Genomic DNA, 25,864 nt, shown 5'->3' on the forward strand with positions numbered 1-25,864 from the left:
ACGCCGTCGATGATGCAGTCGTTACCCAGCGCTCCTCCAGTGACGGGTGGCAGCGGCAGAGCCGCGGCAGAGGCCGTGTCTCGGTGCCGGTCCCGCTGCCGCACACGGCCCCTCCTCCCGGCGCACTTCGCTCCGTGGCGGCGGGCAGCAGCCCCGCTGGAGCGTGTCCCTGCGGGAGCCCCCGCCCCGCAGCTCCCCGCCCCTCCGCCCCTCCGCCCCGCGGCCCGGCCCGGCTCCGTCCCCGTCCCCGTCCCCGTCCCCGTCCCCCCGCCGCCCCGTTCTCCCCCGGCCCCGCTCCCCGCCGGGCCGCGCTGCCGGGGCTCCCCGCGGCGGGGGCGGAGCCGGCCTGAGCGGCGGCTCATGAATATTCAGCAGCTGCAGCTCGGGTTCAGAGCAGAACGGGTCTGCGGAGGGAAGAGCTGCCGGGTCCCGCTGGGTGAGCCGCCGTGCCGGGCTGGAGCAGCACCGCAGTGCCGGCAGAGCTCTGCTCCCTGGCTGCCTCCTGCCCCGCAGCCCGGTCCCCCAGCAGCGTCCTCTCCCCTCTGCCAGCCTGCTTGCCCTGGGACTGAGCTTGGGCTCAACCTTTTGTTCCTCATTAGTGCGTCAGGGGTTTACCGGGGGTTTTGTTTGTTTGCTTGCTTTTTATCTGCCATGCTCTGTTAAAAAAAAAAACAAAACCCCAAACCCAGACCCTTACTGTAGCTCATTGGATTTCTGGCATTAAATTAGGTGGTGTTTTATGGGCTGAACTAAAGGAAGTCTGTAGGATTTCTGCCCAGGAGGGAAGTGACCAGAAAGGACTGTCCTGGTACGCTGCTGCCAGCCTTCAGTCTAGTGAAATAGCTGGTCGTGGTGTATGTTTGTTGCAAATACTCTGATTTTTAAATAATCAAGATTTGATCATATAGAAAGGTTAAGTTTGATTAATAAATAAAAGAATAAAATACAAAGGTATAAGTTAGGATTGTTAAGTTTGAAACAATAACCATAGGAACCTCACCAGGGAGTCGCTGTTCCGTATTAAGGACCTACTTGTAGCGAGATGGAACGATGAAGAATCGAATAGAGCAGTTTTGTCTGGGTCCCGTAACAATGTGACCTGGCCAGTGATGCTGCTTGGAAAGTTCCTTACCTTTCCCACCTTGATTCGAATATCAAGAATGCCAATCAATCAATATTAATAGAAACAACCATTGATTGTTTTAAGGATGGCTATTGATAGAACAGTATAATCCAGAGAGCGATTAATAAAAATTAAATTACATATATTCTGTATGAAGGTAACTAGATATGATTTATCTGTGATTTAATCATAAACTAACTGCTGAACAATGTAGCATTGTGAATAGGTAGGATTTGCTTGTCAAGAGAATGACAAATTGTAGGCCTTGTCGGTAAACCGAGGAAAACTTAGGAAGATTCCAAGAATGGAATTTTGCAACCAACCTGAGCCTGCGCAAAGATGGGGTTCGACTAAAGGACACCATGAGGAAGACTATGGCCGACCACCAGAGGACCTTGGACGACCACCTGTGTCCCTGGAGGCGCATGCGTCACGAGCATTTACATATATTAATGAGTTCTCGGAAATGGTATGAGTATGTTAATTGTTTCTTGGAAATGTGATGAATATGTATACTTTGATTGTCTATAACTTTTGTAGCAGAGAAACTAAGCACGCACACGAGGTGGAGCGATCCCCTGTGCGTCCAGCGCTGCAATAAAGAAGTGTCTGCTCACCCTCGTACATTGTGTAGGTGAGTTTTTCTATTACAGATTTGTAACATGTTTAACAGTGACGTAACCCAAATGCATGTTAAATGTACAAGTTTTGCCCTTGTTGCTGATCTGTCTGGGAGATAATTCTCAGGAGGTCATAAACGGTATGTTCTGCTGTGCTTTAAAATAACCTGTCGCCAGAAATGTCTTCCTTAGTGCCTGCGCAGAGCAAGAACCTCCAGAAGCGAGGGCATGCTGACCCTCGGGCAGCTTCAAAGCAACGAATACTTGTAAATAGGTTAAAAATCCAGTCCCCTGGTAGCAGCGTGTCTAAGTCCACCTCACTCTCCACATTACTCAGCACTCAGTCAGAAGTTTTTGTGGGTAGGGGTGGATGAAGTCAATATACTCTAGAGGGAGGTGCTAAAACTGGCCAGGCAGTTTATCTAAATAAATCAAAATTTACCTTTGAATGGAGTGGCATGCCTTTAGATGTGGGGGTGGGGTGTGTAGTGCTTTTTCCTTCCTTGGTCTGAGCACAGTGTTTCTGAGAGGTGTTTCCACCTGGGGGAGGGAAACTCATCCAACAGCCATCATCAGCCTCAGGGCTTGTGGTCCTTGATGGAGGCCTAAGTGCTTGGGATAGCTTTAGTTGTGTGGTGCTTCTCATTCTGCTCCCAGCTTTTCCCATTAATGTTTGCTCTTTGGTTAATTTGTCTGTACAGTGTTTAGTAAACATTCTCCATTCAGAGCTCTGAGTCCCCCTTTTTTTTTTTTTTTTTTTTTCTTAAAGGCAGGTAAACTACATGTGCCTTTCTTTGAAACCCCATGAATAGCTCTGGAGTTTACCTTGGGGGCAGGGAAAATAGGGACCCTTTAGAGTAGAGAAGAGAATTTAATAGGGGAAGCACTTCAGTGATATGCTGCTTGTGAGGAGGAAAGTACCTGCTTCAACTTCTTTTGGTAGCTTCTGCATTGTTTAGCAAGGACTACTTAAAAGACTGACTACTTCAGCGAAAGAAGAAGAAATCACTTCTGATTTCTGTGTCTGACTGAAAGAACTAACCTGAACATACAGAAAACTGATGTGAAGAGCCATTTTTGTCATTATTGGGTCATCAGTGGTGGCCTTTGTATAAATTGGATGATGAGGAGAAATGGCCCTTTAATGCAACCTTGAATTATACCTTGTTGCAATTGATGTTGTTTTTGAGGGGGAGCCGGTACCACGTTTCCCGGATGGGGGGAAGCAGGGAAACGTCCCCGTGGCCTCCCCCGGCTGGGGATGGAGCTGGAGCCCAAAAAAACTGCTGTGACGAGGCCCGAGCGCGGTGCTGCGTGGTGTGTGCCCCAACCAGCGCCCAAGGGGGCCCCTCCCGCCTCAACGGTGCTTCTCGGAGGCAGCAGCCCCGCTGCTCAGAATGGCAGAGAAAGGGCAGACCCCGTCCTTGATTTTATTTTCTCAAGATGAAACCTATCAACCAAGCTTTAACACCTACGGATGATGGTTTTGTAACGGCAAAGGGAGCTACTGGCCAAAGTGAAAAGGGGTATTTTTAAAAACCCTCTTTAATTTAGATTGGGAAAACAATTGGGAATACACAAATTCTTATCTGTGCCTAACTCACCAAAACCTCTGTTGGGGCGAGACTTATTGGAACAACTAAAAGTGGAGATAAAATTTGAGAAAGGAAAAGTAGAACTTCGAGTGGGGATGACCAGCTAATTGAACTTCTGAGTCTGGCCCTCAGAGATACTCCTGTTAGCTCAGAAGTACCTGAGGAAATCCAGAACCAAGTATATCCAGGGGTATGGGCCTCAGAAATACCAGGAAAAGCGAAAAATGCCTCCCCAGTAATGGTCAGGCTCAAATCAGGGGCGCGGCCTGTAAGAATTAAGCAATATCCCCTCAGAACTGAAGGTAGGGAAGGAATCTGACCAGTAATCAACCGATTATCAAATAGAGTAAGAACAGAGGAGGGGATAGAGGGTCTTCAGTGGCTGCAGTTTTGATCAGTTTTCTTCCCAGGGGCGCTGGTGCTTTGTGGGCAGAAAACTCTCCCTGGAAGTCCTCCTCCTGAAAGGTCTGTTATGCACTGTACCTCCCACCTAATTTTTGATCTTTCTTTAATAAACCTTTTTTGTTGTTGTTGTTTGGGGTGTTTCCCCCCTCTCCAGGATGTGATATGCCCCTGTTTTGGAGAAAAGCAAGTAAAAGAGCAGAAGCTGGGACAGGACTAGGTAAGTCGGAGGAGTGGTAGAATATCATGGGCAAAAGTGCGTTTGGATGTTGGTCTGCTCCGAAATTTTCGTACTGGCCTTCCAACTCGCTTGTTACTAATGTGGAGGTGATTGTGAATGAAGAGAGGAGGGGAGAGACAAAGGAGTGGAGGGAGCGAGGAAGGGCTCAGGGGATTTGCAACATCTCGTGCTGCATTAATCCATTCAGCAAGAGATCCTCCCCACTGCTCCCGGAGCTGTAATGTGCCGCTCCTCTAGTGTCAGAAGGGATGACTTGCCAGTGACACTGGAGCTGTCGCTCCTCGCCCCTGACTTCATAATTCCCTTGGAAGCCAGGGCTACAGCCTCTCTCTTAAGAATGTGTGTTAGAGGTGCGAGTGCACAGGGGCAGCAACGTGAACGGCGGGCAGTGCGAACAGGCAACGTCTCAGTCCATGGACAGGGAACTTGTTATTCCTGTCTTCTGGTGATGGGATGTCGTGGGCTTTAGCATCTTGCAGAAGGTTGTTCTTGAGAGGATGAGAAACAGGGAAGTGCTCGTCCGTCTTCCTAAGGTGCGGCATTGGGGAGGCACAGTTGGGCTCCCAGCGTGTGGGAGAATCTGCTTTCATACTAATTAGTTAGTATGTATTAAAATCAATTTGTCCTATCCTGCCCATGTGAAACCAAAGTGGGGCTGGTCCCCGTGTGGAGCTGCTCCAGGCAATGCTGAGGCAGCCTAGTGACTTCATCCCCAAGGCTTTTCCTTATTTACCTTTTTGGTTCAGACTTCCCACCTTGTTTCCTGAAGTTTAAGACCCATCCCGAAGACCGTGTTGCCGTAACTGTGGTTTGAAGAATACCCAGTGTTCTTGCAAGTGGTTGCAGAAATTGTTGAAGTGATGTCCAGCTTCCTCATTCAGGGCTGTTCTGGATGGAGTAGAAGGGGGGGAAAATTATGATTCCTGTCCTGGAGTTTTCCTGGGGAAGGTTTCCCAAACCCCACATGTTAAGGTTGAAAATTTTCATGGTGGAAATTAATTTACAAATAATCTGGTTCTCCTGAAATCAAGTGCTCTGTGTTATGCCTCAGTTTTGATGTTTTTCAACGTTGGTGAGTCACTACAACGTTAAAGACATATTTTGGTTTGTGGCACACTTGCTTCCCTCTCAGGCTTTCCCCTCCTGACCCCGGGCTGTACTTTCCTCCCTGTTACCACCTGCGTGAGGGTCCCTGCGGCAGTGTCCGAGGGAAAGGCTGTGCGGGTTTGTGTGTTGCAAGCCCTGCGGCTGGCCTGGCCCACAGCGGTGGGTCTGAGCCAAAAGTCTATTTATCGTAAGGCGATGGAGGTGATTTGGGAAAAAAACTCCACTTTTTCATGAGACTTGATATGAAATTTTTCCAGGTGTTTCAGGAAAGGAAGTAATTTGAGTTGGAGCTACTGTGTCAAGTATTTCTGATTGGTGAAAGTCTAATGATTTTCTCGCAAATACAAAACTTTCCCACAAAAAGCTTAAGCTTTGCAGAATATAAAATCTCTGTCAGGAAGATCTTACCGGTTGGTAATCTGCTCCCGCACTGTGCGTATACACCCTCGTAGCACAGATCGGTTTATTCTATCATTCTGCATCTGCTAGTTGAGCGTTACAATCTCTGTCCAAGAGTAATTGAGCGTGCGTTTGTAAGATAAGTGTAAGTGACAGTATCACATTTGTGACAGCAAATAACCCTGTCTTGGCCCTATTGCTGGCAGATGGGCCTGTTTGCAGGGAGATGTCATTTGAGATGGCAGACACCCTGCTTCAGAACAGGAGTGGTGCATGGTGGAAATGGTGGCAAGCTTTGTTTACTTCTTCATTTCTAAGCCCTGCAGCTGAGTTCCTACCTTAGAGATGGCAATTCCGGTCGCAGCAACAATGCGGCACAAGGTTCTTGTTCTGGAGGTGCAGCAAGGTCAGTAAGAGACCCAGCCGAGGAGCCTGTCCGGCCGTCTGGGCCGTCTTTCCCCAGCTGACGGCAGGGTCGTGGCCTTTGACAGATGTGGAGTTGTTGTCGTTGGCAATCAATACCTCCTCTGCTCAAAGTGTGAGCAGCAGCCAGCCTGCCTCTGTTACGATCCCAGGTGGAGCGGGTCTTTGCAGCTGAGCAGCCGTGCTGTAAATGCAGCTCTACCTCCTGCCCGGTCTGTCTGGCCATGTCCTGGTCTGGGGCAGGAGCCTCAGTTCACATCTGGGGGGTTTGGGCAGCTGGGTGCAGGCTTTCTGTCCTGGCTTTGGGTGAGACGTGCTGTGCCGTCGGTTTCAGCCACTCTGTTTTAGTGTCTTGGAGGCTGCACCCCCACGAGCCAGCCCCGTTCAAGAGCAAACGTGTGCAGGTCCGTGCATCTGGACTCTGCTCTCCTCGCCTGTCCTCTTGCAGTGTGGAGGAAGGTTACTTTAATAAAGTGAGAAGCCTCTTCCATGGCTTAGTCTGCTCCTCTCTGGTTATGCCCAGGGATGATCTCCAGGGACTCCACTCTGCAGGGACCTCTCTCCCCATGTCTCTGGCTTCTTGGTCCTTTGCTTTCTTTCAGGAGATGCAGCTGAACCAAGGCGTCTGGTCCGTGCGAGCGGCAAGTCAGGGGGAAATAGGAGTTACCGGCAGGGCTGAGCAGCTCTGTGGGGTTGGGAGGAGGCTCAGACCATTTGAGGGCAGCGCAAAGCCCGATGTGCAGGGAGCCAGGGCTCACACGTGCCTCAGACTGACCTGCAGCAGTGGGGCAGGACAGGGGTCCCTCTGAGCCCCCCTCATACAAATGCCTGCTGCTGGAGAAGGTCCAGCTCAGTCGCTTGCCCCGTGCCTGGCACACTCACCTCCCAGGACTACCAGAGCCCTCAGCAGTGCTGGTGCCCAGGGAAACCCCCAGCACCTCGGCCCTTGCTGGTGCCCCCTCCACAGCAGGACTGTCCCCAGGCCTGGTGTTCCACCCAGTCAGGGGCTTGACTCCCTCTTCCAGCTCCAGCCCCACCTCTGTCAAGGAACGTGACTGTGCAAGGCAGGAGCACGTGTTTGAGCAATCTTTGCAGGGTCTTCAGTTAGGAACACACGGATGGTGGGACCCCCGGGACAGGGGACCAGAGGCTTACATGGGCTCACAGCGGGGCCAGGGTGCCCAGCAGCCTGAGGGATGAAACTGCATCTCTGCTGGTGGGCTCCCTGTGTGGAGCTGCCCCTGCCCCACGCAGATGTGCCCAGGCCCGCCGGGGCTGGGGAGCAGCACCAGTGGGGCCTGTGTTAGTGGGCAGGGGTCCGATGGGCCAGCCAGAGCCCTCTGCTACACTCTGTCCCTCTGCTCAGCCCCTGAGCCATAGCTGACCCTTTAAGATCCCCCGACATTCCCTACTTGTCCCCCAGTGCCACCCTTCTGCCCCCTGACCACAGCCCTCTAAACTGCTGTGCCTCCCTTGGTTCTCCCCACCCATCCTCCAGTGCCCCCTACTCCCCCCAGTGCCCCCCTTTTCCCCTGATACCCCCCCACTCTGTCCCTGGGCAAGTGCTGTGGGGGGGCCCAGCATGGCAGGACACCGGGGAGGGCAAAGCCTGCTGTGGTGGTATGGTCAGGGTGTTCCCTGGGCTGTTCCCTGCGCCAGCCCTTGCTGGTGCCAGGGGTGGTCGTGCCGTGGTGGGAGGGGTGGCAAGGGGATCCCCATGGGCAGTGGGAGGGCACGGCCCCAGGACCCCATGGGGAGACCCCTGCTCTGGGGTCTGTCCCGGCATGACTGCGTTGTGCCCAGCCCACGAAGATCCGGGAGGGGCCATGCAGCTGGCAGCCCCCAGCCTCGGTGTCACCCACATGTGGTCCCGCCAAGCACAAGGGTGCCATCGGTGGAAAAAAGATACACTGCCCTTTAGGCATCTTGTGCTGAGCTTTATTTAATTAACTCCTTGGTGCTGGCTGGAGACAGGTATCGTGGAGAGACTCCTCTAGCGCCTGCTTCACTCGCGGGTCCTTGTTGTGCTGCAGTCCCAAGAGAGCTGGAAGGACACAGGCAGTGCTGTGGGGACCTGGTCCTGGCCAGGCGCTCCCCTGTCTGCTCCGCTCCAGGGATCTTCCCACAAAAACAGACGTCCCAAGGAGCCGGATCTCACTAAAACCCTCTGAACCCTTCCTTCCCCACCCCCTGCCTTACCTCAGCAAAGAAGGCTGTAGCTGTCACCCGCAGCTTAACTGAGCAGGAATCCAGCCATGGGAAGAGGGTCTGCTTCAGACAGGGTGACAGAAGCCCAGCATGGACCAGGACGCTGCGCAAGGGAGCACAAGCGAGGGACACACAGTTACCCAGGAAGGCCAGGTTGCCAAAATTCATGTACACCAATGCAGATACTATTCTTCAGCTCAGGACGGCTTCCCAGGCATGCTGGAAGGGTCCTGCAGGCATTTCCCTGGGCACAGCCCCGCAGGAGGCAGCCATGTGCATCCCTGCGACTCTTACCTGGTCAGGAGACGCACCCCATCAGAATGGGTCAGGGGGTCTTCAAGGAGAGCCCACGCTGCCCGATTCATGAGCAGCCGCATCCACTTCTCTGCCATGCATTTGCCTAGCACCAACTCTAAAGCCATAAGGAAAACCCTGGCAAAAGAAACAAAACACAAACCCAGTCAAAACACAGTCAAACAAAACAAGAAAAAAATCAAAACAGCAGCAGCACCACAAAACCAAAGAAAGATCAAATCACTGCAGCTTAGGGGAAGATTTCTCTTTAGCAGAGCTAAATACCCCGGGAATGATGCTTCGTAGACTGCAGCTAACGACACTGGCATTTTCATCATGCCCCAAACCCACTGAAGCAGAAGAAACTCCACGCCCCTGGACTGACTCCATGCTGGAGAACCAAGGCAACACCTAATACCTCTTCCCACCAGCATTTTGTGAAGAATGATGCCATTGCCCGCAAGAGTCACGCTCCCCCCCGGTGGGGGTCCGCTGAGGGAGTGCAACGCTATTGTGCATGCAAGGGTATGCAGAAGGCAAGATGACAGCCGTCCACAGCACGAGCTGCCTCAGACCTTCCTGCCTGGGAGCTGGGGTTTCCCCATGAAGGAGCAGAAGTAAACCCAACCATGACGAGCAGTTTGCTCATCTAGGAAGCGGGGCAGGCAAAGCCCTCCCTCAACCGCACAAAGGCACGTGCCTTGGCGAGGGGAACCGAAGCCAGCCCCTCCATCTGCCCCTTCGGCTCCTTACCTGCACGGCTTCTCCTCAAGCACCTGGCCCTTGAGGAACAGTTGTCTTCCACCTTCTCCCAGGGGGGAAAGCAGCCGCTCCTCGCCCAGGGTTTCGCTGGCCCACCTCAGGAGGCTGGGAAGGAGGTGGGGAAGCAGCTGCCTGAGCTCCTCCGTGCTCCTCAGGGCAAGCACCACTTCGGAGATGGCACGGGTGATCTGCAGAGAAACGTGACCAAGAAGCCCCTCTTCAGGCAAGGCCTTTTCCCACCAGCCTGGTTCCCCTGCCTGCCTGGGGCAGGGGGGTTACTGTCCGCAATTGTCACTTCTGCGACAGCCTTGTGGCTCAGGAGCACAACACTGTCCCAGCTCCCCACACTGCTTGAGGCTGGCCCAGCACAGCGCCCTGGGAGTCTCCAGGGGCATCTGCAAAGGGCACCTGACTCCCCCTTTTCCGAAGCAGGAGTTACAAAGCAGATGCAAAGCTACAGAAACGTGTCTGCCATTGAACGTACCATCAAAGTCTCCAGAGCAGTCTCATGGTTGTGCCACTCACAAGCGGAGGAGTTGGTCCCCAGGCAGTTGTTTCGTGCTCTGTTTAGTTTCTCCACTAAGCACCTCAGGACCTGAATCCCAATGGTGCTTCTCCCCAGGCTCCTCCACAGCTCCACCATGTCACTGAAAGGGAACAGATGTTCACCCCTGAGCCCGTATCTTTGCAGTCCTGCAGTGCCCTCAAACCTTCTCCTCCTCTGCAATGGGGCTTACAATGCCCCAGTCACGGCAGAGACACAAGCACGCAGTCTTGCAACACTCAAGACAGCTCAGGCAGAAAAAAGACCTGCTTCTCAACTGGGCCACCCCAGTGCACGCAAGCTGTGGGGTCTCTGTTTGACTACAGTGGGGAAGTGGCTGGTGCACGTACCTGTCCATGGGCAGACCTTTCCGGAGGAGACTGCTGATGACGGGCTCCAGGTGAAAGTGGGCGAGGAGAAACACGGCCCAGAGCAGGAAGGGCCTGTGGGTGCTCTGCCGCATGTAGGTGCAAAGGGTCTTCAGGATTTTTGGCACCTGAATGGAAATGGAGGAGAAAGAAGGGCTCGGTGCATCCTTTACCCCCTCCTGCGGGGCCCAGACACAGTCATTCAGCACAGGAGCAGTGCCTGCTCCCGTGACACAGAGTCCAGACCTAGCTTGAAACCTCACCCCTTCCACCCTGCCTGGCCCTGGCTCACGTCTGGAGCTGGGTGTGCTCTTGGCAACTGTGCACACGTACGCACACATGCACGTGCTCACACGCACAGACTCAGTCACTGCATGTGCCTGGGCCCAACCGTACGAGCAGCTGCGTGCCCTTGTGCACACAGAGGACACGGGCACGTTTTACACCCAACGCTTGAAGAACTCTCCCCACATATGTGTGTAGCGATGCAAGAGCAAAACCAAACACGCTCTTTGAGACCCTGAAGACGCCTTGCAGGGCCTCTGCAAGGGCACCTGACTCCTTCAGCAGCCCCTTGGCTCGACACACAGGTGGCATTTCTTGAGCCTGTGCCAACTGCACAGGGTGTCGTTAAACAGCCAACAGGAGCAAAGACAAAGTCAAATGGGAAAAAGGTCGCCTTTACCTCCTGGACTATTTCCTTCCTGCATTCCACCAGGAAGATGAACACCCACTTCCATAGTGGCTTCACACACATGGGTGTGACGTGCAGCAAGCTGGGCAGGACCGCAGTCAGAAAGTCCGTAGCCTGCGCTGGAGGGATGCACTTGCAAACAGCCTGGAGAGAAGTCAGGAACAAGAGAGACCATGTCACAGCTCTGCTCCAGCAATTCAGAATGGAAAGGAAACTTGACAGAACTGTTAGTTCGGCAGTCGTGCAGGGGGCAATCACTTTTTCCTCCTGCTATGCATACAGTGCTCTTCACATCTGATGCAGCTACCCGATTGGGAAGTGTCGCCCCCCATGTTGTTTGCTTATTATGTACCAAATTTGTATTCTGACAAGAGCAATCACACACGCACACATATACGGTATCTGCTCCAGCATGCCTAAAGGACAGTCTTGTCTCAAAGCCTCCTGCTACTTGCTAACAACAGCCATCCTGGACAGCTTGCTCTGGAGACAGCGAGGGACGCTGGAGGGGAGCAGGGAGATGTGCAGGAGCCCAGGAGCTGGGCCCCCACACCGCTCTTTTGGGGCCAGTTACCTTTGCTATTTTGGCGCAGGTCTGCACGGCGTCTGGGCTGTTCAGCTCCTCACCAAGGCACCTGATCTCATCTGCCTGAGGCACCACCTCCATGGTCCTGGCTGGAACAAACACCAGAAGAAAAGGGGAGTCACGCCCACAGAAACCCAACCTCTGGCCCTAGATACTGCTAAAGGAGAACCCAGGGGGTGGCAGTGAAAGCCACAGGGAAACCCAGGGCCCTCCTGAACTCAGTGCAGCAGGATTTCCCGAGCCCGATAAATGGCTGACAAATCCCAGGCTGGAAAGAGCCCTCTTCCTCCTTGAACCATTTGTTGGGGCTTCAGGGTTTCAGCAGCTACTGGCCTCTGATCCCAGCAGCTGTGTCCCCTGTTCCCACACAGGCCACCATCGTCTCTGGGAGGCAGGAAACCTCCCCGTGACTGCCTCAGCACAGGCAGACCCTGCTGCCTGAAGAGGAAACGGTTCAAACACAACCCTTTGCGGCACGCCCCGGGCCTGCAGTTCAGATCCCTCTTCCCTGCCCAGTTTGCTCTGGGCAGCAAATTCGTTTCCTCTCTTGTGCTCGGCAGGAGATTTCTTCCCTGGCGGCGATGAGTTTGGATAGTTTGCCTGGGGAGCTGCCTGTCTCTCCAGGCTCAAGGCAGGGAGCAAGGGGGAAGGCACCCTCTGGAATGTCAGGGGCTTCATCCGAGCGAGTTGTCTGACCACCCTCTGTCTCTCCTGGAACGTGGAGGGGGGCAGACATGGAGGGGGACAGTCCCCAGCATTGGTGGCAATGTCCTGCTCTCAGACAGCAGTGGGGGATGGCCCTGACCAACCGCACACATGCGCTGCGGAGGTGGGACTCAGCGACCCTCTCCCAGGGATCCTTCCTGACATGTCCAGGGAGGCAGAGGGCTAACAGGGTGGGGGCACAAAACCAGCCAAGCACGTTGCCTCCCGCTTCCCTCCTGGGGACAGGGCCTGGCCCTGCAGGATCCCAGTGGTGCCAGGCCAGGAAGGGAGGGAGGATCAGGCTGAGCAAGGCTGGGAAGCGCCCACTCTCCTTACCTTGCATTTGGAGAAGGTAGCCAAGGCAGACCCATGCCCTCTGGCGGGACGTGGCCAGGCAGTCGCTGGTCAGAGTCGCCAGCAATCCCACCAGGGAGCCGAACCGCTTGCAAGGACGTCCTCTCTGCAGGGGAGAGCAGCAGGAAAAGGGTCGCAGGCAGCCCCAGCACCCGCTCGCCTCTATCGCCCATCCTGCTCCCTGAGCAGCGACCGGGCAGAGGGGCAGGCAGAAGGGCTGCCCCGTAATCCCTGGAGCCCCAAAACCCAGCACCCAGTTGGGCAGGGCTCCCTTCTGGGGCCATGAATGATGGGAAAAGGGCGCCAGGGCACGCGGGGGGGCTCTACTCACCATGAGCTCGAATCGCTCCTTGCAAGCTCCCAGCACGTGGGTGCAAACCTGCAGGGCTCTCTCCCGCTCCCATTCTTTGGCTGAGGTGAGCCAGCCCTTCAGGACCTGAGGCAGGGTGCATCTCTCTCACAACAGGCATCTTTCTCTCCCTGAGATCCCTCTCCAACTCCCTCCTTCTCTGGCCCCTTCCCAGTGCCCCACCGAGCACTGGCACTGCTGCCTCCACTGCCTCGCTCCCTCCAGCCGCCTCTGCCCTGAGCCTGCTGTTGCTACCCTGCCGGCGTCTCCCCACTCCAGCCTTCCTCCAGGCTGCTCTCAGCCAGCTCAGGGCTGGCTCTGGGCTTTCCCTCCATCAGGGCCCACTGCTCTGCCTGGCCAGAGGCTGCAGTGGCCGGGCGCTCCCGTCCCCCAGCTCAGCCCCTGGCCCCGGCCAGACGCACAGCCTCAGAGTGAGGAGCCAAAGCCCCACGTTCCCGCAGGAAAGGTATCCACCTCCTAACACCCTCTAAGGCCTCCACTCTCTGCCCCTGCAACACTTTCCCTCTTGCCTCATGGCTACTCACATGGATCACGTCATCAAAGCAGGCAGAGGTCACCTCTGCCTCCAGAAAGGTCTCTAGGAGATGGCCCAGATCTTCCACGCATCTCCTGTGCAGAAGCTGAAAGCAGGAAAGCAGAGCTGAGGTTCTGCATCATGGGGGCTGCCGGGGCGCACTGAGGGGGGATCCTGACCCAGGGGTGGGCAGGCACTGGCCGGCGGGTACCTGCATGTTCACAGCTGCCCTCACTGTCTTCCTGCCCTTTTTCATCCGCTCCTTGGAAGGACAGGACAAGACAGTCTGGCAGCACACTGCCAGCAGCTTGTGATTTTCCTCCCGCCTCAGAGGTGGCCTCAGCTTGCTGGCCAGAGGAAAAAGGAAGAGAAAACACAAAGGAGATTTACTGTCTCCAGAGTGGCTCAAACCACACCTGGGTTCCTCCTAATCGAGGACCCCAAATCCAACACCCCCGCCCACGCCAGCGAGCACTGCCTTCAGCGCCAGCAATTCCTGCCTCCTCCCAGGCAGCAGGCAAACCCCTGCTCCCAGGTTAAGGAACCCCGGGGGCTCCCTTCCTGTGGGAGACACCCGACATGGGGGACACCCTCCCACTCCACAGCCCCAGCAGCTCCCGGCCCCATGCTCAAGGCCACTGGGGCTGCCCCAGCCAGCTGGGATGGGGCACACTGGGAGTCCCCACAGCCCGGGGAACAGACCTCACCTCAACTCCTCCAGGGCCTGGAACACTCCATACACCAGGGAGTCCCAGGGCTCCCCCTTGATCCAGTCCTGCAAGTCCCAGAGAGAGAAGCACAGAGTTGGCAGGGGCACGGGACAGCCCTCCCGCCTCCCCTGGGGACACGTTCTGCTGCCAGGCCTGGGCAGACACTGCCCCGGCACCCCCACGCATCCCCAAAGGCACCACAGGAGGGCCCCTGCTCCCCAACCACAGCCACCCAGCACCAGCACTCAAGAGCCCCACCAGCTCCGGACACAGCTCCAGGAGCTCATGTGAAGCCCAGAGAGCATCGTGCCTCTGGGGTAAGGAGTCCAATGGCACAGCCCAAAACTCCCCCGTGCGACCGCCCCGGCTACAGGCACTCACCAGCAAGGTCCACGTTGCCTCCTGCTTTAAGGACAGCTCAAAGCTGCCGCAGTTGCCCACAGCCTGGATGGCACAGCTGACCTCGGTGATGCTCTGCACCAGGGCGAGCTTGAGCTGCAAGTCCTGAGGCCAAAGAGAGCAAAGCACCCCTTCAACTCTTTGAAGGGCTGAGAGGTGGAAGAAGAGCATGGGCAGGGGAAACCCATGGGGGGCTGGATCTGGATGTTGAGGACAAACCCTTCCTTGGGAGATCTTTAGAAAGGGACCGTCCACCTCAGTGCACCCCAGCCCCAAGGGGCTGGAGCTGGGACACCCAGGCATCCCTGCCCTGTGTGCCCCATGCTCCTACCCTCTGTTTAGCTCTGGAGAGCCGCAGGATGTTGCCCACGATTTCTTTATCCACGCGGGTGAGCAGCTGCTCCTTGGGGGCACGCAGCGCAATGCCGCTGTAGGTGCGCATCAGAGCAGCACGAATGGCCTGGGCGCTCTCCATCTTCTGCCACCGCTGGACCTGTGTCAACAGAGATGCCCTGAGAGGTCAGCCCCGGGACTCTGGCAGGCTCCTGCGGCAGGCCCTGCCCTGCACCCTCACCAGCTCCTTGTTTCCCTGGGCACCTCCCAGCAGCTCCCCAAGCCACTCCTCAAGCTGCGAGTTCCAAGGCCAGAGGTTGTTCCCATCCCACAGCTTGGGATCTCGCATGGGGATGGGGATGAGATGCAGCCAGCATCGCACACACTGCTGGCTCTTTTACCACTGATTTGAGAGGTCGAGGAGCTGCCTGGAACCTTTCTGTGGAAAGGTATCTGACAGAGCCTGTCACGGTCCTGCTCAGACACGCAGCCCGTGCTCGTCAGGGGTGCAGATGAGCCCACTCTGCTCACCTCCCCAGGCCAGGCTGCACCGCTCTCTCTGTAGGGCCCTGCCCTGCCCTGAAAGGCTTCCCCACAGCCCCCAGGTGGGGAGCAGAGCCAGCGAGACTTCACCAGGCTCCTGCTCTTGGCCCTCAGCTTTGGGGAAGGGTCAGAGTGTCACACCGTGCCCACCCCCTTGTCGCCAGCTCCTGCTGAAGTTAAGTCAGGGGCAAGGTGGCTGCAGGCAAGCAACCGCTGCAGCTGCCCCAGCTGGGTGGCTCTGATCCACCCGGTGTCAAACCCCCTCCTCTCCAAAGACACCTCAGGGGCCCCAATGTCAGGACGTCCCCTCTGAAACAGAGGTCTCGGCTAGCTCTTACACGAATGCTTATCTCAAGGCAGCTGCCACAACTTGGCTGCTGCAGGTGTAGAAGTGAAAGAAGGCCAAAAAAGGAAAGCCAAACAGGGAAACCCTGGCTCCTTTACCTTCCAGCCCATGGAAGTCTGATAAAACCAGCCTCTGGTGAAAGCGGTGGAGAACATGTTCACCGTGTCCAAGACCAGATGGAAGTGGCTCTCAGCCGTGTGGGACACAACAGAAACCATTCCCTGCAACCACAGAGAAACAGGGAGTTGGCTCCAGCCCAGGCACTCGGCCATGGCCAGCAACAACAGCCAGGCAGGACGTTGCAGCAAGGGGAAAATGGCAGCAAGGGGGAAACTGAGGTCTGGAGCAGCCCTCCCTCTCCCCCAGGAACAGGCAGGGGATGCACAGGACATGAACATCACCTCACCTGGGCTTCAGACAGCTGCACAGGGTTTGTCTCCTGCAGGAACCTCAGCACCTGCCCTTGGACGTGTCTGAGATCCCGACAAGCTGCCAGCACTGTCCCAAGGGCCTTGTACAGGAAAAGCTGAAAGAGAAGAGGCCACGTCCGAGATGTGGTCACGGCCCGACCTGTCAGGAAAGGTCTGGCCCCAGACAGACCCGACCACCCCTGGTGGTAGCCAGCCACTGCAGTAGCCCAGGGAGGCGCATTTTGGGGGCAAGAGAAGGGGAAGCAATGAAAACCGCCTGCGTGGGCAGAGCCCCAGCCCTGGCGCGGGGCAGGAGACACACCTTCTCCCAGGAGCCGGGGGCAGAGCTGCCCAGCTGCTGGCTCAGCTCCTGGCTCAGGCCCATGGTCCAGGCCCTGTCCTCGATGGGCTCCAGCGACGCTCGCAGGAACTGTGGGGAACAGAGAGGAAGCGAGTGTTCCCCTGCCCTTGGCCAGGATGCTTTCTACGCTCGCATGTCCCGGGACACTGCTGGGGGGAGCTACTGGGAACGGCAGACTCTTCCCCTGCCCCACCCAGCCCTCTTTTCACCAGCCTCCCTCTTCCCCTAACACCTCAGGCGAGACCCTCCCGGCATGCCAGACATAGAGGAGGAGGCAGTGCTAAGGCGTGTGCCACAGCGATAGAGGGCATTAGCCATCAGCCGTGGCACGTGCGCAGACAGCAGCTCCTCTGAGCGGGCAGGCACCTACTGCGGGGGGAGGCACAGGGCACTCAGGAGGTGCCCCCAACTCCTGCTGCCTACACAGGCAGCCCCGAGCTTCCTCCCACAACTTTGTCTGTTCCCTCTTCTCCCCCTCTATTTGTGACACCCCCCAAGGATGCTGTACCTTGAGCACACAATGCTCCCACTCTGCAGAGTCCAGGGACCTCTTGGTTTTCCCTAGAAAGCAAGAGGAAGCAAAAGCCCTCGCTGCTATTTAAGCTCACACCAAAGACGAGCCCTGTGGTCTCCTCTGCGGTCAGACCTCCCAACATTCCCAGGCCATCAGGCTAGAAAGGGCCTACAAGCACCTACACCAAAGCCCTTGTGAGGCCAAAGACACAGGAGGGATCCCAGGAACATTTGTCAGGGCCACTGATTTGCAGCTCTTCTCCCAGGCTATTGCCAAGGACAGCTGCTGCAAACCTGGCCTGGCCTGGCAACTTGGTTCTCCAAAGCCAGGGGCTGCACCCCCTCCAGGAGCACCAGTCCTGTCCCTCCCCCAAACACCGTCCCGGCCAGGACATGGGGGTGCCGCCAAGACCTGCCCTCCAAAAGGACATCAACAGCCCCATCCATCCCCTGGGCCAAATCGACACTGGGGGACAGCTGCCCCCAGCCTCAGCTTTGGCTCCCTGGAAGGGGAAAGGCTGCAGAGCAAGTGCTGGGGAACTGGGGACAATTCTCCTCCGTCACGCTGGGAAGCTGCATTTTCCTGACCCCCTTCCCTCCCCCCAGCCTCTCCCTCCCCACCCGCACTTTACCTTCCAAGTACTGCAGCAGGAGGGGGATCTCGGTAGTCCACACCACCCCCAAGGCTCGGTGTATCCTGCCATGCAGGGCCTGCAGCAGCTGCAAGGCAGCGACGGCACGTTCACTGCTCTTGTGAGGAGCTGCTGCCACCACCTAGGCGAGGGCAGGAGAGAAGGGTCACTCCTGCCACCAGAGCTGCAGTTTTTCCCGGGAGGGAGGGAGGGAGCTCGATGCCGCTCCTGCACCCGGGGTGCTGCTAGCCCCAAGAAAGGAGTGGGATACCGGACAGGCCCAGGCAGTCTCAGGCACACTGCCTCCTCCTTGGGGGATCCCGGCACGGGCCTCAACAGCATCTCTGCCCTGGGCTCCCCCACCACCCCTGGCCAGAAAAGCTCTTTCCCCCGGGCCCCACTACTCACCAGCAGTCGAGCCAGCAGGGCCTGGGGAGCCGGCAGCCGGGCTGTGGGGAGGAAGAAAGGCTAGGTGAGCCAACAAGCCCCCTCCGTGCCCTGCCCATCGCGCCTCCGATGCCCCACACAGGGCTGAGGGCTGAGAGCAGCTGTGCTGCCACGGCGCTGACCCGGGAGAAATCCCCAGGGCTGCCCAGCACGGGACGAAGGCAGCTCCAGCATGGCCAGGAATGGGCCCCGGCTCGCCAGGAGAGTGCTGCGAGCAGGAGAGGCAGGCCTCTGCGCTGGGCAAGGGGCAATGCAGGGCAGAGCCCCTCGTGCCCAGCAGCAGAGCCTGGCTCCGCCCTTTGGTTCTCCCAGGCTTCTGCTGAGGGCTGGCAGGGTGCATGTAGACACAGACTGGCCAAGCCCCTGGCTGAACCCATTAGCTTCTACCTCGCTCCTGGGAGTCCACGGCGTCAGGCTCCTCCTCGTCTTCTTCACACCCTGCACTCTCCCGTCTCTCAACTAGGGCTCGGAGACAGCGGGAGAGCGGGATCAGCATGCCGCTGTACTGGGCTGGCACTATGTACTGCAGCAACCTCGGCCACAGGAGCTGCAGAGAAGAACCGGGCAATTCACCACATCAGCATTTCTATTCAGCTCAAAGACAAAAGTGACAGTCTGCGGTTCCCTGAGCCTTGTGTGCTTCAGCACATGTGAGGGGAGAGGTTCACAGCATGGGGAAGCACGAGGAAAAATGCCCTGAAGGCAAGAAGTGGCCACAGCAGCAGGGCACAGGGCGACTTACTTTGGTCATCCCTCTCAGAGAGACGTCCAGCGAGCCCAGGATGTCCACACACAGGGCTCGAAGAGCTCCTTCCTCCGGTGTTACCCAGGCAAAAAGGCCTCCTGCCACCTGTAAGACAGAGTTGGCAAAACCCATGTTACTCTCAGCTCCTGACCGACAAGGCTCAGGCATGGCCTCACCAGTGCTCCTGCGCCAACCTCCCAGGACCACTGACCTCCAGAAGGAGGACAAGAATGGCCAGACCCAGCTCGGGAACCACTTCCCAGACCCTGGGAAGGACTAGGAAGCCTGGGAGCAGAAAGAGACACTGCTTGTCTGCACGGTCCCCCAGGGCCCAAATGCTGCTGTCGTGCCATGGTGAGGAACGTGCCCTTCAGCAGGGCTGTGCTCGATGCCAGCCCTGGCAGCAGCACGCCCAGCCCGACAGATGTGGAGGAGAACCTGGCTCTTTCCTTTGCCCTGCTCCCAAAGCAGAGCCTCCCCGAGCCCTGGAGCAAAGCAACACCCACAGATCCCCTGGTTGGAGGGAGGCTCTAGCCAGAGGGAAGATCCTCAGCAAGTCAGCAAAAGGCTCAGCCATGCCCATCCTTCATCTCCTGGGCACCCAGCTGGAAACACTCACCAAAGGGACTGCCAGACGGCCTGTCCCCTTGCCAGAAGGGATGCGGGTCCCCAGACTGCTATTGGATGGGCAGGGCATGCTTTGGAGGGCCAGAGTATGAGAACACCACAGAAAGATCCTCTAGCCAGGCCCATCTGGCTGCAGTGGCTGTGTTTTGCTGATTGTCTGTGAGCACTTAAGGATGGAGGATGTCCTGTCCCTAGAAGACCCCTCCCTTTGCAAGGCAGCTTTGCTGAAGGTGTCTGTGGGCACAGCTTAGCCTGTGGGGTGCGCAGGCAGCCCCACAGTCCCAGGTGGCACGCCCGGGTGCAAACCCTCATCATTCATGGACGTCTCCACCAACATCAGCACACACACACACACACATGAGGAACAGCCATTTGCAGGTCATTCCAATGGCAGCGCCGGCGCTGATGGCCCTGCAGCGTGGAGCTCTCCATGCTCAAGGATGCCTGCAGAAGCTCTCAGCACAGGCCAGGCACTGCTGGAAGCCCCAGGTGTCCCGCTCTGCCCTTACCAGTCTGCCTGAGGTCCGGCTGAACTCGCTGAAGATGTGCCCCACCACATCCCATGCCCAGCAGCTCTGGGAGCCGGAGCTGAGCAGCTCCCGGATGAACTCCAGAACTGCCCTCCGCACCTGCCAGGGGAGAGCGTGGTTACGGTCCTCCTGTTCAAAATCCAAAGGGAAGCCGCCTTTGCTTGGGGGCAGCCTCTGTGGCTCGCGGAGAGATGACAAGCGCATGGCAGAAGCTTTCGCTCCTGCCATCAGGGCTGGGCTTTAGCACCAGGCTGGACGGGCATTTGCCCCACAGAGCACAGCGACCTCCCCGCTCCACTCTGCCAGCTCTCCCCAGGGAGGAGCCATCACCCACTGCCTGGGCAATGCGCCGGCACCTCCCCAGGCACCCCAGCTCTGCCCTGAGGGAAAGGCTTCCTCTGCCTCCCCTGGTGGCACTGTCCCTTCCCAAACCAGCTCACCTGGGCACTGGGGTCGTTGCACACTGACCCCATGGCCTCCATCACCTGGGGCAGCTTCTCTCTCACTGCAGGTTCTGGAAGAGATATGGAGAGGTGTGCATTGAGGTAGAGCCCCAATGGCAGAAGCTTCCAAGTTTTTCGCACACCAACGGGACAGAAAAGCGGGGCCTGACTCTGACTTCACAGGAGGCAGCAGTGTAGCCAGAGCGACTCCATTTCTAGAGGCACAGCTGTTTTATAGGGACTGAAAGCTATGGTAATATGGTAACACAGAGCACGTGAGAAATGACTTGGGTACAAGCAGCTCCTGTGCACCAGCCCACCCGCCCACCCACCAGCCTGCCCGTGTTACTGAGCTTGGAGCATCATCCCTGGTGTGCCACCATTTCTAACTGCCGGAGGAGAGCTCGAGCCCTGTCGCAGGGCGTCACCTCGGCTGGGGGACCCGCTCTTTGCAGCTCCTTTTGGGTGCAGGTGCACCGCTTTCAGCCCGTTCCTGCTCTCAGCCCAGCAGCCCCAACCCCTGCCTTCTGTCCCTGGCCCATGGCACTGACCGTCAGAGTGGGCCAGCGCTCCCAGCAGGCCCAGGGCTGCCACGCGACCGGCCTTGCTCCCACCGCTCTCCGGGGAGTGCAGAAACATGCCCGTCTCCTCAGGGCATATTCGTGCTGCAGGGAAGAAATCGCATTCTGCACTAGCAGGCAGCTGCCTCTGACTGCCGAGGACAGGGAGAGAGCCGCCACAGCACGACGGGGGATCGCCCAGTCTCCTCTCCTTACCCTGCAGCGCGATGCAGCGGGGAAGTTCTGCCTTAGGGGCCAGGCCGGGCCCTTTGGTCACGTCAGGGAGCTGTGGGAACAAGGTCTGTTTTAAAGAAATCTGCATCAGCATTGAGGGGGACTGAAAAGAAAGGGTGCTCTCTGCCCTCCTCTCCCAGAGTCCTGCTGCGACTTGGCTGAGAGGGAAATCACTGTGGGAACAGGGCTGCCCCTCAGGCCCATTCCGAACAGCCAGGATCAGGCCTCCTGAAGCCTTAAGGAACCTACGTGGCACCTGTCTCACAAATCCTGGCGTGTTCCTGGCCTGCAGGAAGGTCTGTGAGACAACGGGGGAGGAAGAGGAGGCTAAAGCTACCTAAAGGCACATCTGGGAGAAGGGGAGTCCCTAACACCAGCTCCCAGGGAAAACCACAAACCCTCCTGGATGGGGCTTCTTGTTTGCCCTCCCCTCAGAGCAGCATCGGCAGGGTCTCTTTCCTCTGAACAGAGCCCGCTGTTGACAACTCCGTTTCCTGGCACTTCCCACTCATCAGACCTCAGCCCTCACTGGACGGGACTGGACACGGCCCTGGGCATTAGGGCAAAGCTCTTCCCACACACAGAGCCCTACAGAGATGGCAATGCCTCCCTTCCTGAGAAGACGAGCCCCGGGGACTCTTGCCTCCCTTCTGGCCCCTCCCCACATTTCTCTTTTCTTGCCCAAAGAGTGTGGGGAAGTCTCAGGCCTCCTCTGCTCTCCCCCTCCCTGTTCCTTCTCTAAGGCCTTCCCAGCTCCTCCTGGCACCCCACAGCTCCCCAGTGCCTCGTGGCACTCGCGCAGACCCACCCCAGCAGCCACGCCGGGCCCTGCGCAACACCTCACCTTGTTGACCCGGGAGGTGTCTCGGACCTCCTGAGATTGGTGCAGCAGCCAGAGGAGCTGCTCCCAGGCATGCTCGCGGTGCTGCTCCTCACGCAGCAGGACCTCCATCATGGCAGCCACCGCCCTGAGCACAGCCTGCTTGTCCTGAAGAGGGAAGGGAGAGGCTCTGCTTGGAGGGCTGAAGGTCTGCCTAGCACTCAGCATCGCCTGCACACCAGTCTGCCCTTCCCACTGGGAGGGGTTTCCCTTTCCCTTCTGCCCTGCAGCAGAAGGGCTCACTCCAGAGGAGAGAGAGCAGTTCCCCACGCTCGCACCCCAGCCCTCCCTGCAGAAAGGCCCCAGGACTCGGCTGCTTCCTGCCAGAGAGCCTCCAGCCCCAGGCACAGTGACAGCAGGCTCCCGGCCTGGGATGCTTTCTCATTCAGACCGCTCCCTCCCCTCACCCCTCTGCTCACACCCCACCAGCCACAGACAGACCCACCAACGTGGACATCCCCGCTGTGGCCCCAGGCGTGGAAAGCAGCACTTCTTACCTCTTCTTCCTCGCAGCCCAGCCAATTTACCAGCGCGTAACGGAAGACTGGGTAAATGTCTTCACAGAGCTGCGCTTCCCCGTTGCGAGGGAAGGGGCATTGCTCCCGGCTGCTGAAGTATGTATTGACCCCTTTTGACCATTGCTCCAGAACTGCACCAGGAGAAAGGGAAGGGCAGCACGTGAGAGTCTGCAGCAGGGACGGTACCTTGCACCCTCACCCAAGCCTGCTCTAAGGACGGTCCCAGGCTCGGCAGGGCTCAGCCCAGGACCAGATCTGCATCTGAGGCCAAGCTCTGCCCTTGAGGTGTCTGGTTTCAAACAGCCCACTGTTTCTCTCCTCCTCCCCATCCTTTTCCTCCTCAATGGCCTGTTCCCCTCCAGTATTTCCCAGGGGAAACAGGGGAACAGAAGCCATGGGAAGAGACCCAGGAGTTCCCCTGTGCAGCACCGTCGCGTCCTACCCACAGAAACCTCCGGGGCTTCTCCCGCTCCTTCTGCACACTCACAGCGGTTTGGGATCGCCAAGGCCTGACCTCACTGTGGGCTGACACCTGCCATGTTCCCTCTGAGATCACATGGAGGCATCAACGGCCACCCCAGCCCCTGACCCTGGGACCCCAGCTAAGGAGCCGACACTCACCACTGCAGACGGCGCGCAGGATCCGGCCACTCCCCACCCGGCTCAGCATGGCACGCAGGGCAAGCAGCGTCATTCCCACGAAGGGGATGCACCGCAGGGCTGCAGAGAAGGCAGGGACAGAGGGACCGAGAGGGTCAGTGAGAGACACGGGAGACCGGGGTCGATCCCTGGCAAGGCTGGGGCTGCTGGGCCATGTGGGACATGCCAGAGGGTGTGGGGAGGGCTGCCTTCCCCAAGGGGGACACAGGAAAGCCCTTTAGGGAAATGGGGAGGACAGTGCGGGACAGAGACCCTGCGGGTTTGTCTCCAGTGGGTTCCCACCCTCCAGGAACCAGGACTGGGCTAGTAAGGCAGAGCTGCCGGCCAGCCCTGGCACAGAGCAAGGAGGCATGGCGACTTCATAGCCCCCCAGTTCAACACAGAGCCTTCAGGAAGGGGGAGGGTGCTTTCTCCCCGTTATCTCAGACCCCTACCCAAACCAAGAGGCCCAGGGTGCCGTACCGTAGCTGCGGGCCATTTTGCCCAAGGTGAGGAGCACGATCTCATCAGGGACCTTCCCCATGGCCTTCAGGTGGCTCTGGAGCTCAGACATGACAAAGTGGAAGCGGGAGCGGGCCAGAGCCACCAGGACGTCGCTAGCAGCCATCTTCACATCATCTGTCACACCCTGAAAAAGTGCCACAAGTTAAACACTCCCGAGAAAAAGGCTGAGGCACTTGGACAGGCTGAACGCCCCTGTCTCCCCTGCAAGACCCCACGGGGCAGTTTGCTCAGGCCGGGCGCCTGCTGCCTCTTGTACCCTGGGGTAGGCGAGCAGCTCCCTGGTGAGACCAGGGAGGCTTTTCCCTAGCACAGCCCTGTGCTGCTGCCTTCTCTCTCTCTCTGCAGAGATGCCAGGAACAAACTGTCACAGACTCAAGGACCCCCTGGGGCCTCTCCACGGGGCTGCTGGGTTCCCAGGGCTGTTCCTCAAGTGAGCTTGAACCCAGCTCTCGCTCAGTTAGAAACAGCCCCGCGTCCACCTCTCTGCACTACTCTCTGCATCTCCTCTTCAAATTCCCTATAAGGAGGAGTCCCCTTCGGACCTCCACTGGGTCTGAATAGTTGAGGAACATCTCTGTGCTGCTCTGGATTTCCCCAAAAACCAGGGCCAGAGGCAGGCTGCTTTGGCGGCCTTGAAAGAGAACAAGCTCACCTGGGCTGCTCGCATGTCACTGGACACCTCTGCTATCAGGCGGTTCACGACACCGCTCTGCAAACTGCCATCGTCTCCTTGCAAGAAGCTCTCCAGCTCCCGGTATGTCTCCACTCGGTCACCCTGGGGACAGACCACACATGGGAGTGATGGGACTTGCTTTGCCCTCGTTGCCAGGGACCCACGAGAGAGACCTACTGCCCCCCAAATCATCTCTCTGCCATGGGCACGAGGTACGAGCTGCAGGCATCGGTCAGGACAGCCATGGGGAACGGCAAGATCTTCCACGGCACCTCTGACACTACCAGAGAGCCAGACAGGGAGGTTGATTCCACCAGGGTAAAAGGCCATGCGGGAGCCTACGAAGTCGTTCCTGAGGATGGGGGACGGTGGAGGTCAGACGGACAGTGCCAGGCGAGGAAGGGGAAGATGTGGGAATGAGACCAGTCCCTGAGGAGGGGGAGCCATGAACTCCCTGCACCTTGGGGCACAGTGTCGCTCCCCTCGCACAGGCAGGAGCCCAGGCACTGGGACAGTTCTGGAACCAAAGCTAAGGTGGGGCCTTGAGCACTTGGGCAAAGGTGCTGGAGAGATGCTGGGATTTATGCCAGAGGCTTTGCCTTGTCCAGGAGAGCACTGCAAGCTCCCAGGGAAAGGAGGGAGGGAGCAGTGGCATTAGTCCAGCTGGAGCGGCAGGATCGGCGCTTGGGGACGAAGCGCCTGCAGGAGGGCAGAGGTGCCATCAGGCGAGATCCCCCTCTGCCACGGCACCTGGGGAAGTCAAGGGCTTGGAGGGGAGCCCTCGAGCCCCCTTGTCTCACCTCATGGTCTTGCAGCCGCTTTAGCAGAGAAGCCCCACTAGCCACAAAGGTAGTGACGGCTTCAGGGACAGCCTTCTTTGCCCTGCCTCCATCCTCAGGATGTGCAGGTCTGGACTGAGAACCAAAGCACGGGCAGAGAGCTGGAAGAAAAGAAAGAAATGGTTTTGCTGGCTGCAGGGCTTTGCACCAGGGAGGGGGGAGGATCTTCCCAGCCCCTCCCAGCACTAACAGCCTGTGCTGGGCTGTACTGGCAAGAGGGCAGTCAGTGGGATGAGGGAAGGGAGTCTTCCCCTCACTGCGGCACTGGGAAGACCGCACTGGGAATACCACACTGGGGGACTGGATCCATTCTGGGCTCCCCAGTGACAGAATGGCAGCAATGCGCTAGAGCGAGTCCAGCACGGGGGCCCTGAGCTGGGCGGGACATGGACATGGGGCCCTGCAAGGAGGCGCTGGGAGGGCTGGGCAGCCCCGACAAGAGTCGGCCGGGCCAGGTCGTCTTTGAGCAGTCCCCAGATGCCCCACGGAGGGCAGGGAGAGGATGGAGCCAGAGCCCCCTCGGAGGTGCCTGGCAGCAGGATGAGAGGTGACGGGGACGCAGCCCCCAGCAGGCAGCAGCCCCCAGCCCCCCACCACCCCCTCACCTCTGAGTGCTCTCATCCTCCTCAGGGCAGCAGGATCCTCCAG

The 25,864-nt window shown here is 57.9% G+C and overlaps 2 protein-coding genes across 2 annotated transcripts; both read right to left on the reverse strand.

Moving 5' to 3' along the window:
* Positions 1-7,836: 7,836 nt before the first annotated feature.
* LOC132317189 (maestro heat-like repeat-containing protein family member 2B) lies at positions 7,837-12,854 on the reverse strand. The gene is made up of 10 exons (XM_059818656.1): positions 12,757-12,854; positions 12,408-12,531; positions 11,355-11,455; positions 10,772-10,924; positions 10,069-10,214; positions 9,659-9,821; positions 9,166-9,362; positions 8,413-8,550; positions 8,110-8,221; positions 7,837-7,954 (listed from the first exon to the last, which is right to left on the reverse strand). Exons 1-10 carry the CDS (start codon positions 12,757-12,759, stop codon positions 7,916-7,918), a joined length of 1,176 nt encoding a protein of 391 aa, XP_059674639.1. The 5' UTR covers positions 12,760-12,854; the 3' UTR covers positions 7,837-7,915.
* Positions 12,855-13,080: 226 nt separating this feature from the next.
* On the reverse strand, positions 13,081-25,851 carry LOC132317248 (maestro heat-like repeat-containing protein family member 2B). Its single transcript, XM_059819093.1, has 25 exons — positions 25,822-25,851; positions 25,178-25,317; positions 24,357-24,479; positions 23,663-23,828; positions 23,162-23,260; positions 22,520-22,671; positions 21,987-22,130; positions 21,125-21,194; positions 20,900-21,013; positions 20,346-20,419; positions 19,885-20,004; positions 18,746-18,853; positions 18,391-18,550; positions 17,965-18,005; positions 17,557-17,698; positions 16,920-16,972; positions 16,373-16,480; positions 16,047-16,166; positions 15,739-15,861; positions 14,750-14,911; positions 14,401-14,523; positions 14,017-14,084; positions 13,521-13,656; positions 13,390-13,415; positions 13,081-13,123 (listed from the first exon to the last, which is right to left on the reverse strand). The coding sequence occupies exons 1-25, from the start codon at positions 25,835-25,837 to the stop codon at positions 13,081-13,083; spliced, it is 2,631 nt and encodes an 876-aa protein (XP_059675076.1). The 5' UTR covers positions 25,838-25,851.
* Positions 25,852-25,864: the final 13 nt, after the last annotated feature.

This window comes from Gavia stellata, chromosome 6, assembly GCF_030936135.1.
Source record: "Gavia stellata isolate bGavSte3 chromosome 6, bGavSte3.hap2, whole genome shotgun sequence".
In the NCBI taxonomy this organism is placed as follows: Eukaryota; Metazoa; Chordata; class Aves; order Gaviiformes; family Gaviidae; genus Gavia; species Gavia stellata.

What these genes read in the sequence shown, in the direction of transcription:
- LOC132317248 (XM_059819093.1), bottom strand. An exon ending in TGGGCTGCGAGGAAGAAGAG is followed by an intron (nt 22,131 to 22,519) that starts GTAAGAAGTGCT and finishes TTCCCTCTTCAG; the next exon opens with GACAAGCAGGCTGTGCTCAG. An exon ending in AGGCAACGTGGACCTTGCTG is followed by an intron (nt 14,085 to 14,400) that starts GTGAGTGCCTGT and finishes TGGGACTTGCAG; the next exon opens with GACTGGATCAAGGGGGAGCC.
- LOC132317189 (XM_059818656.1), bottom strand. An exon ending in GGGGTGCGTCTCCTGACCAG is followed by an intron (nt 8,222 to 8,412) that starts GTAAGAGTCGCA and finishes TCCCTTGCGCAG; the next exon opens with CGTCCTGGTCCATGCTGGGC. An exon ending in CTACAGCCTTCTTTGCTGAG is followed by an intron (nt 7,955 to 8,109) that starts GTAAGGCAGGGG and finishes GTGTCCTTCCAG; the next exon opens with CTCTCTTGGGACTGCAGCAC.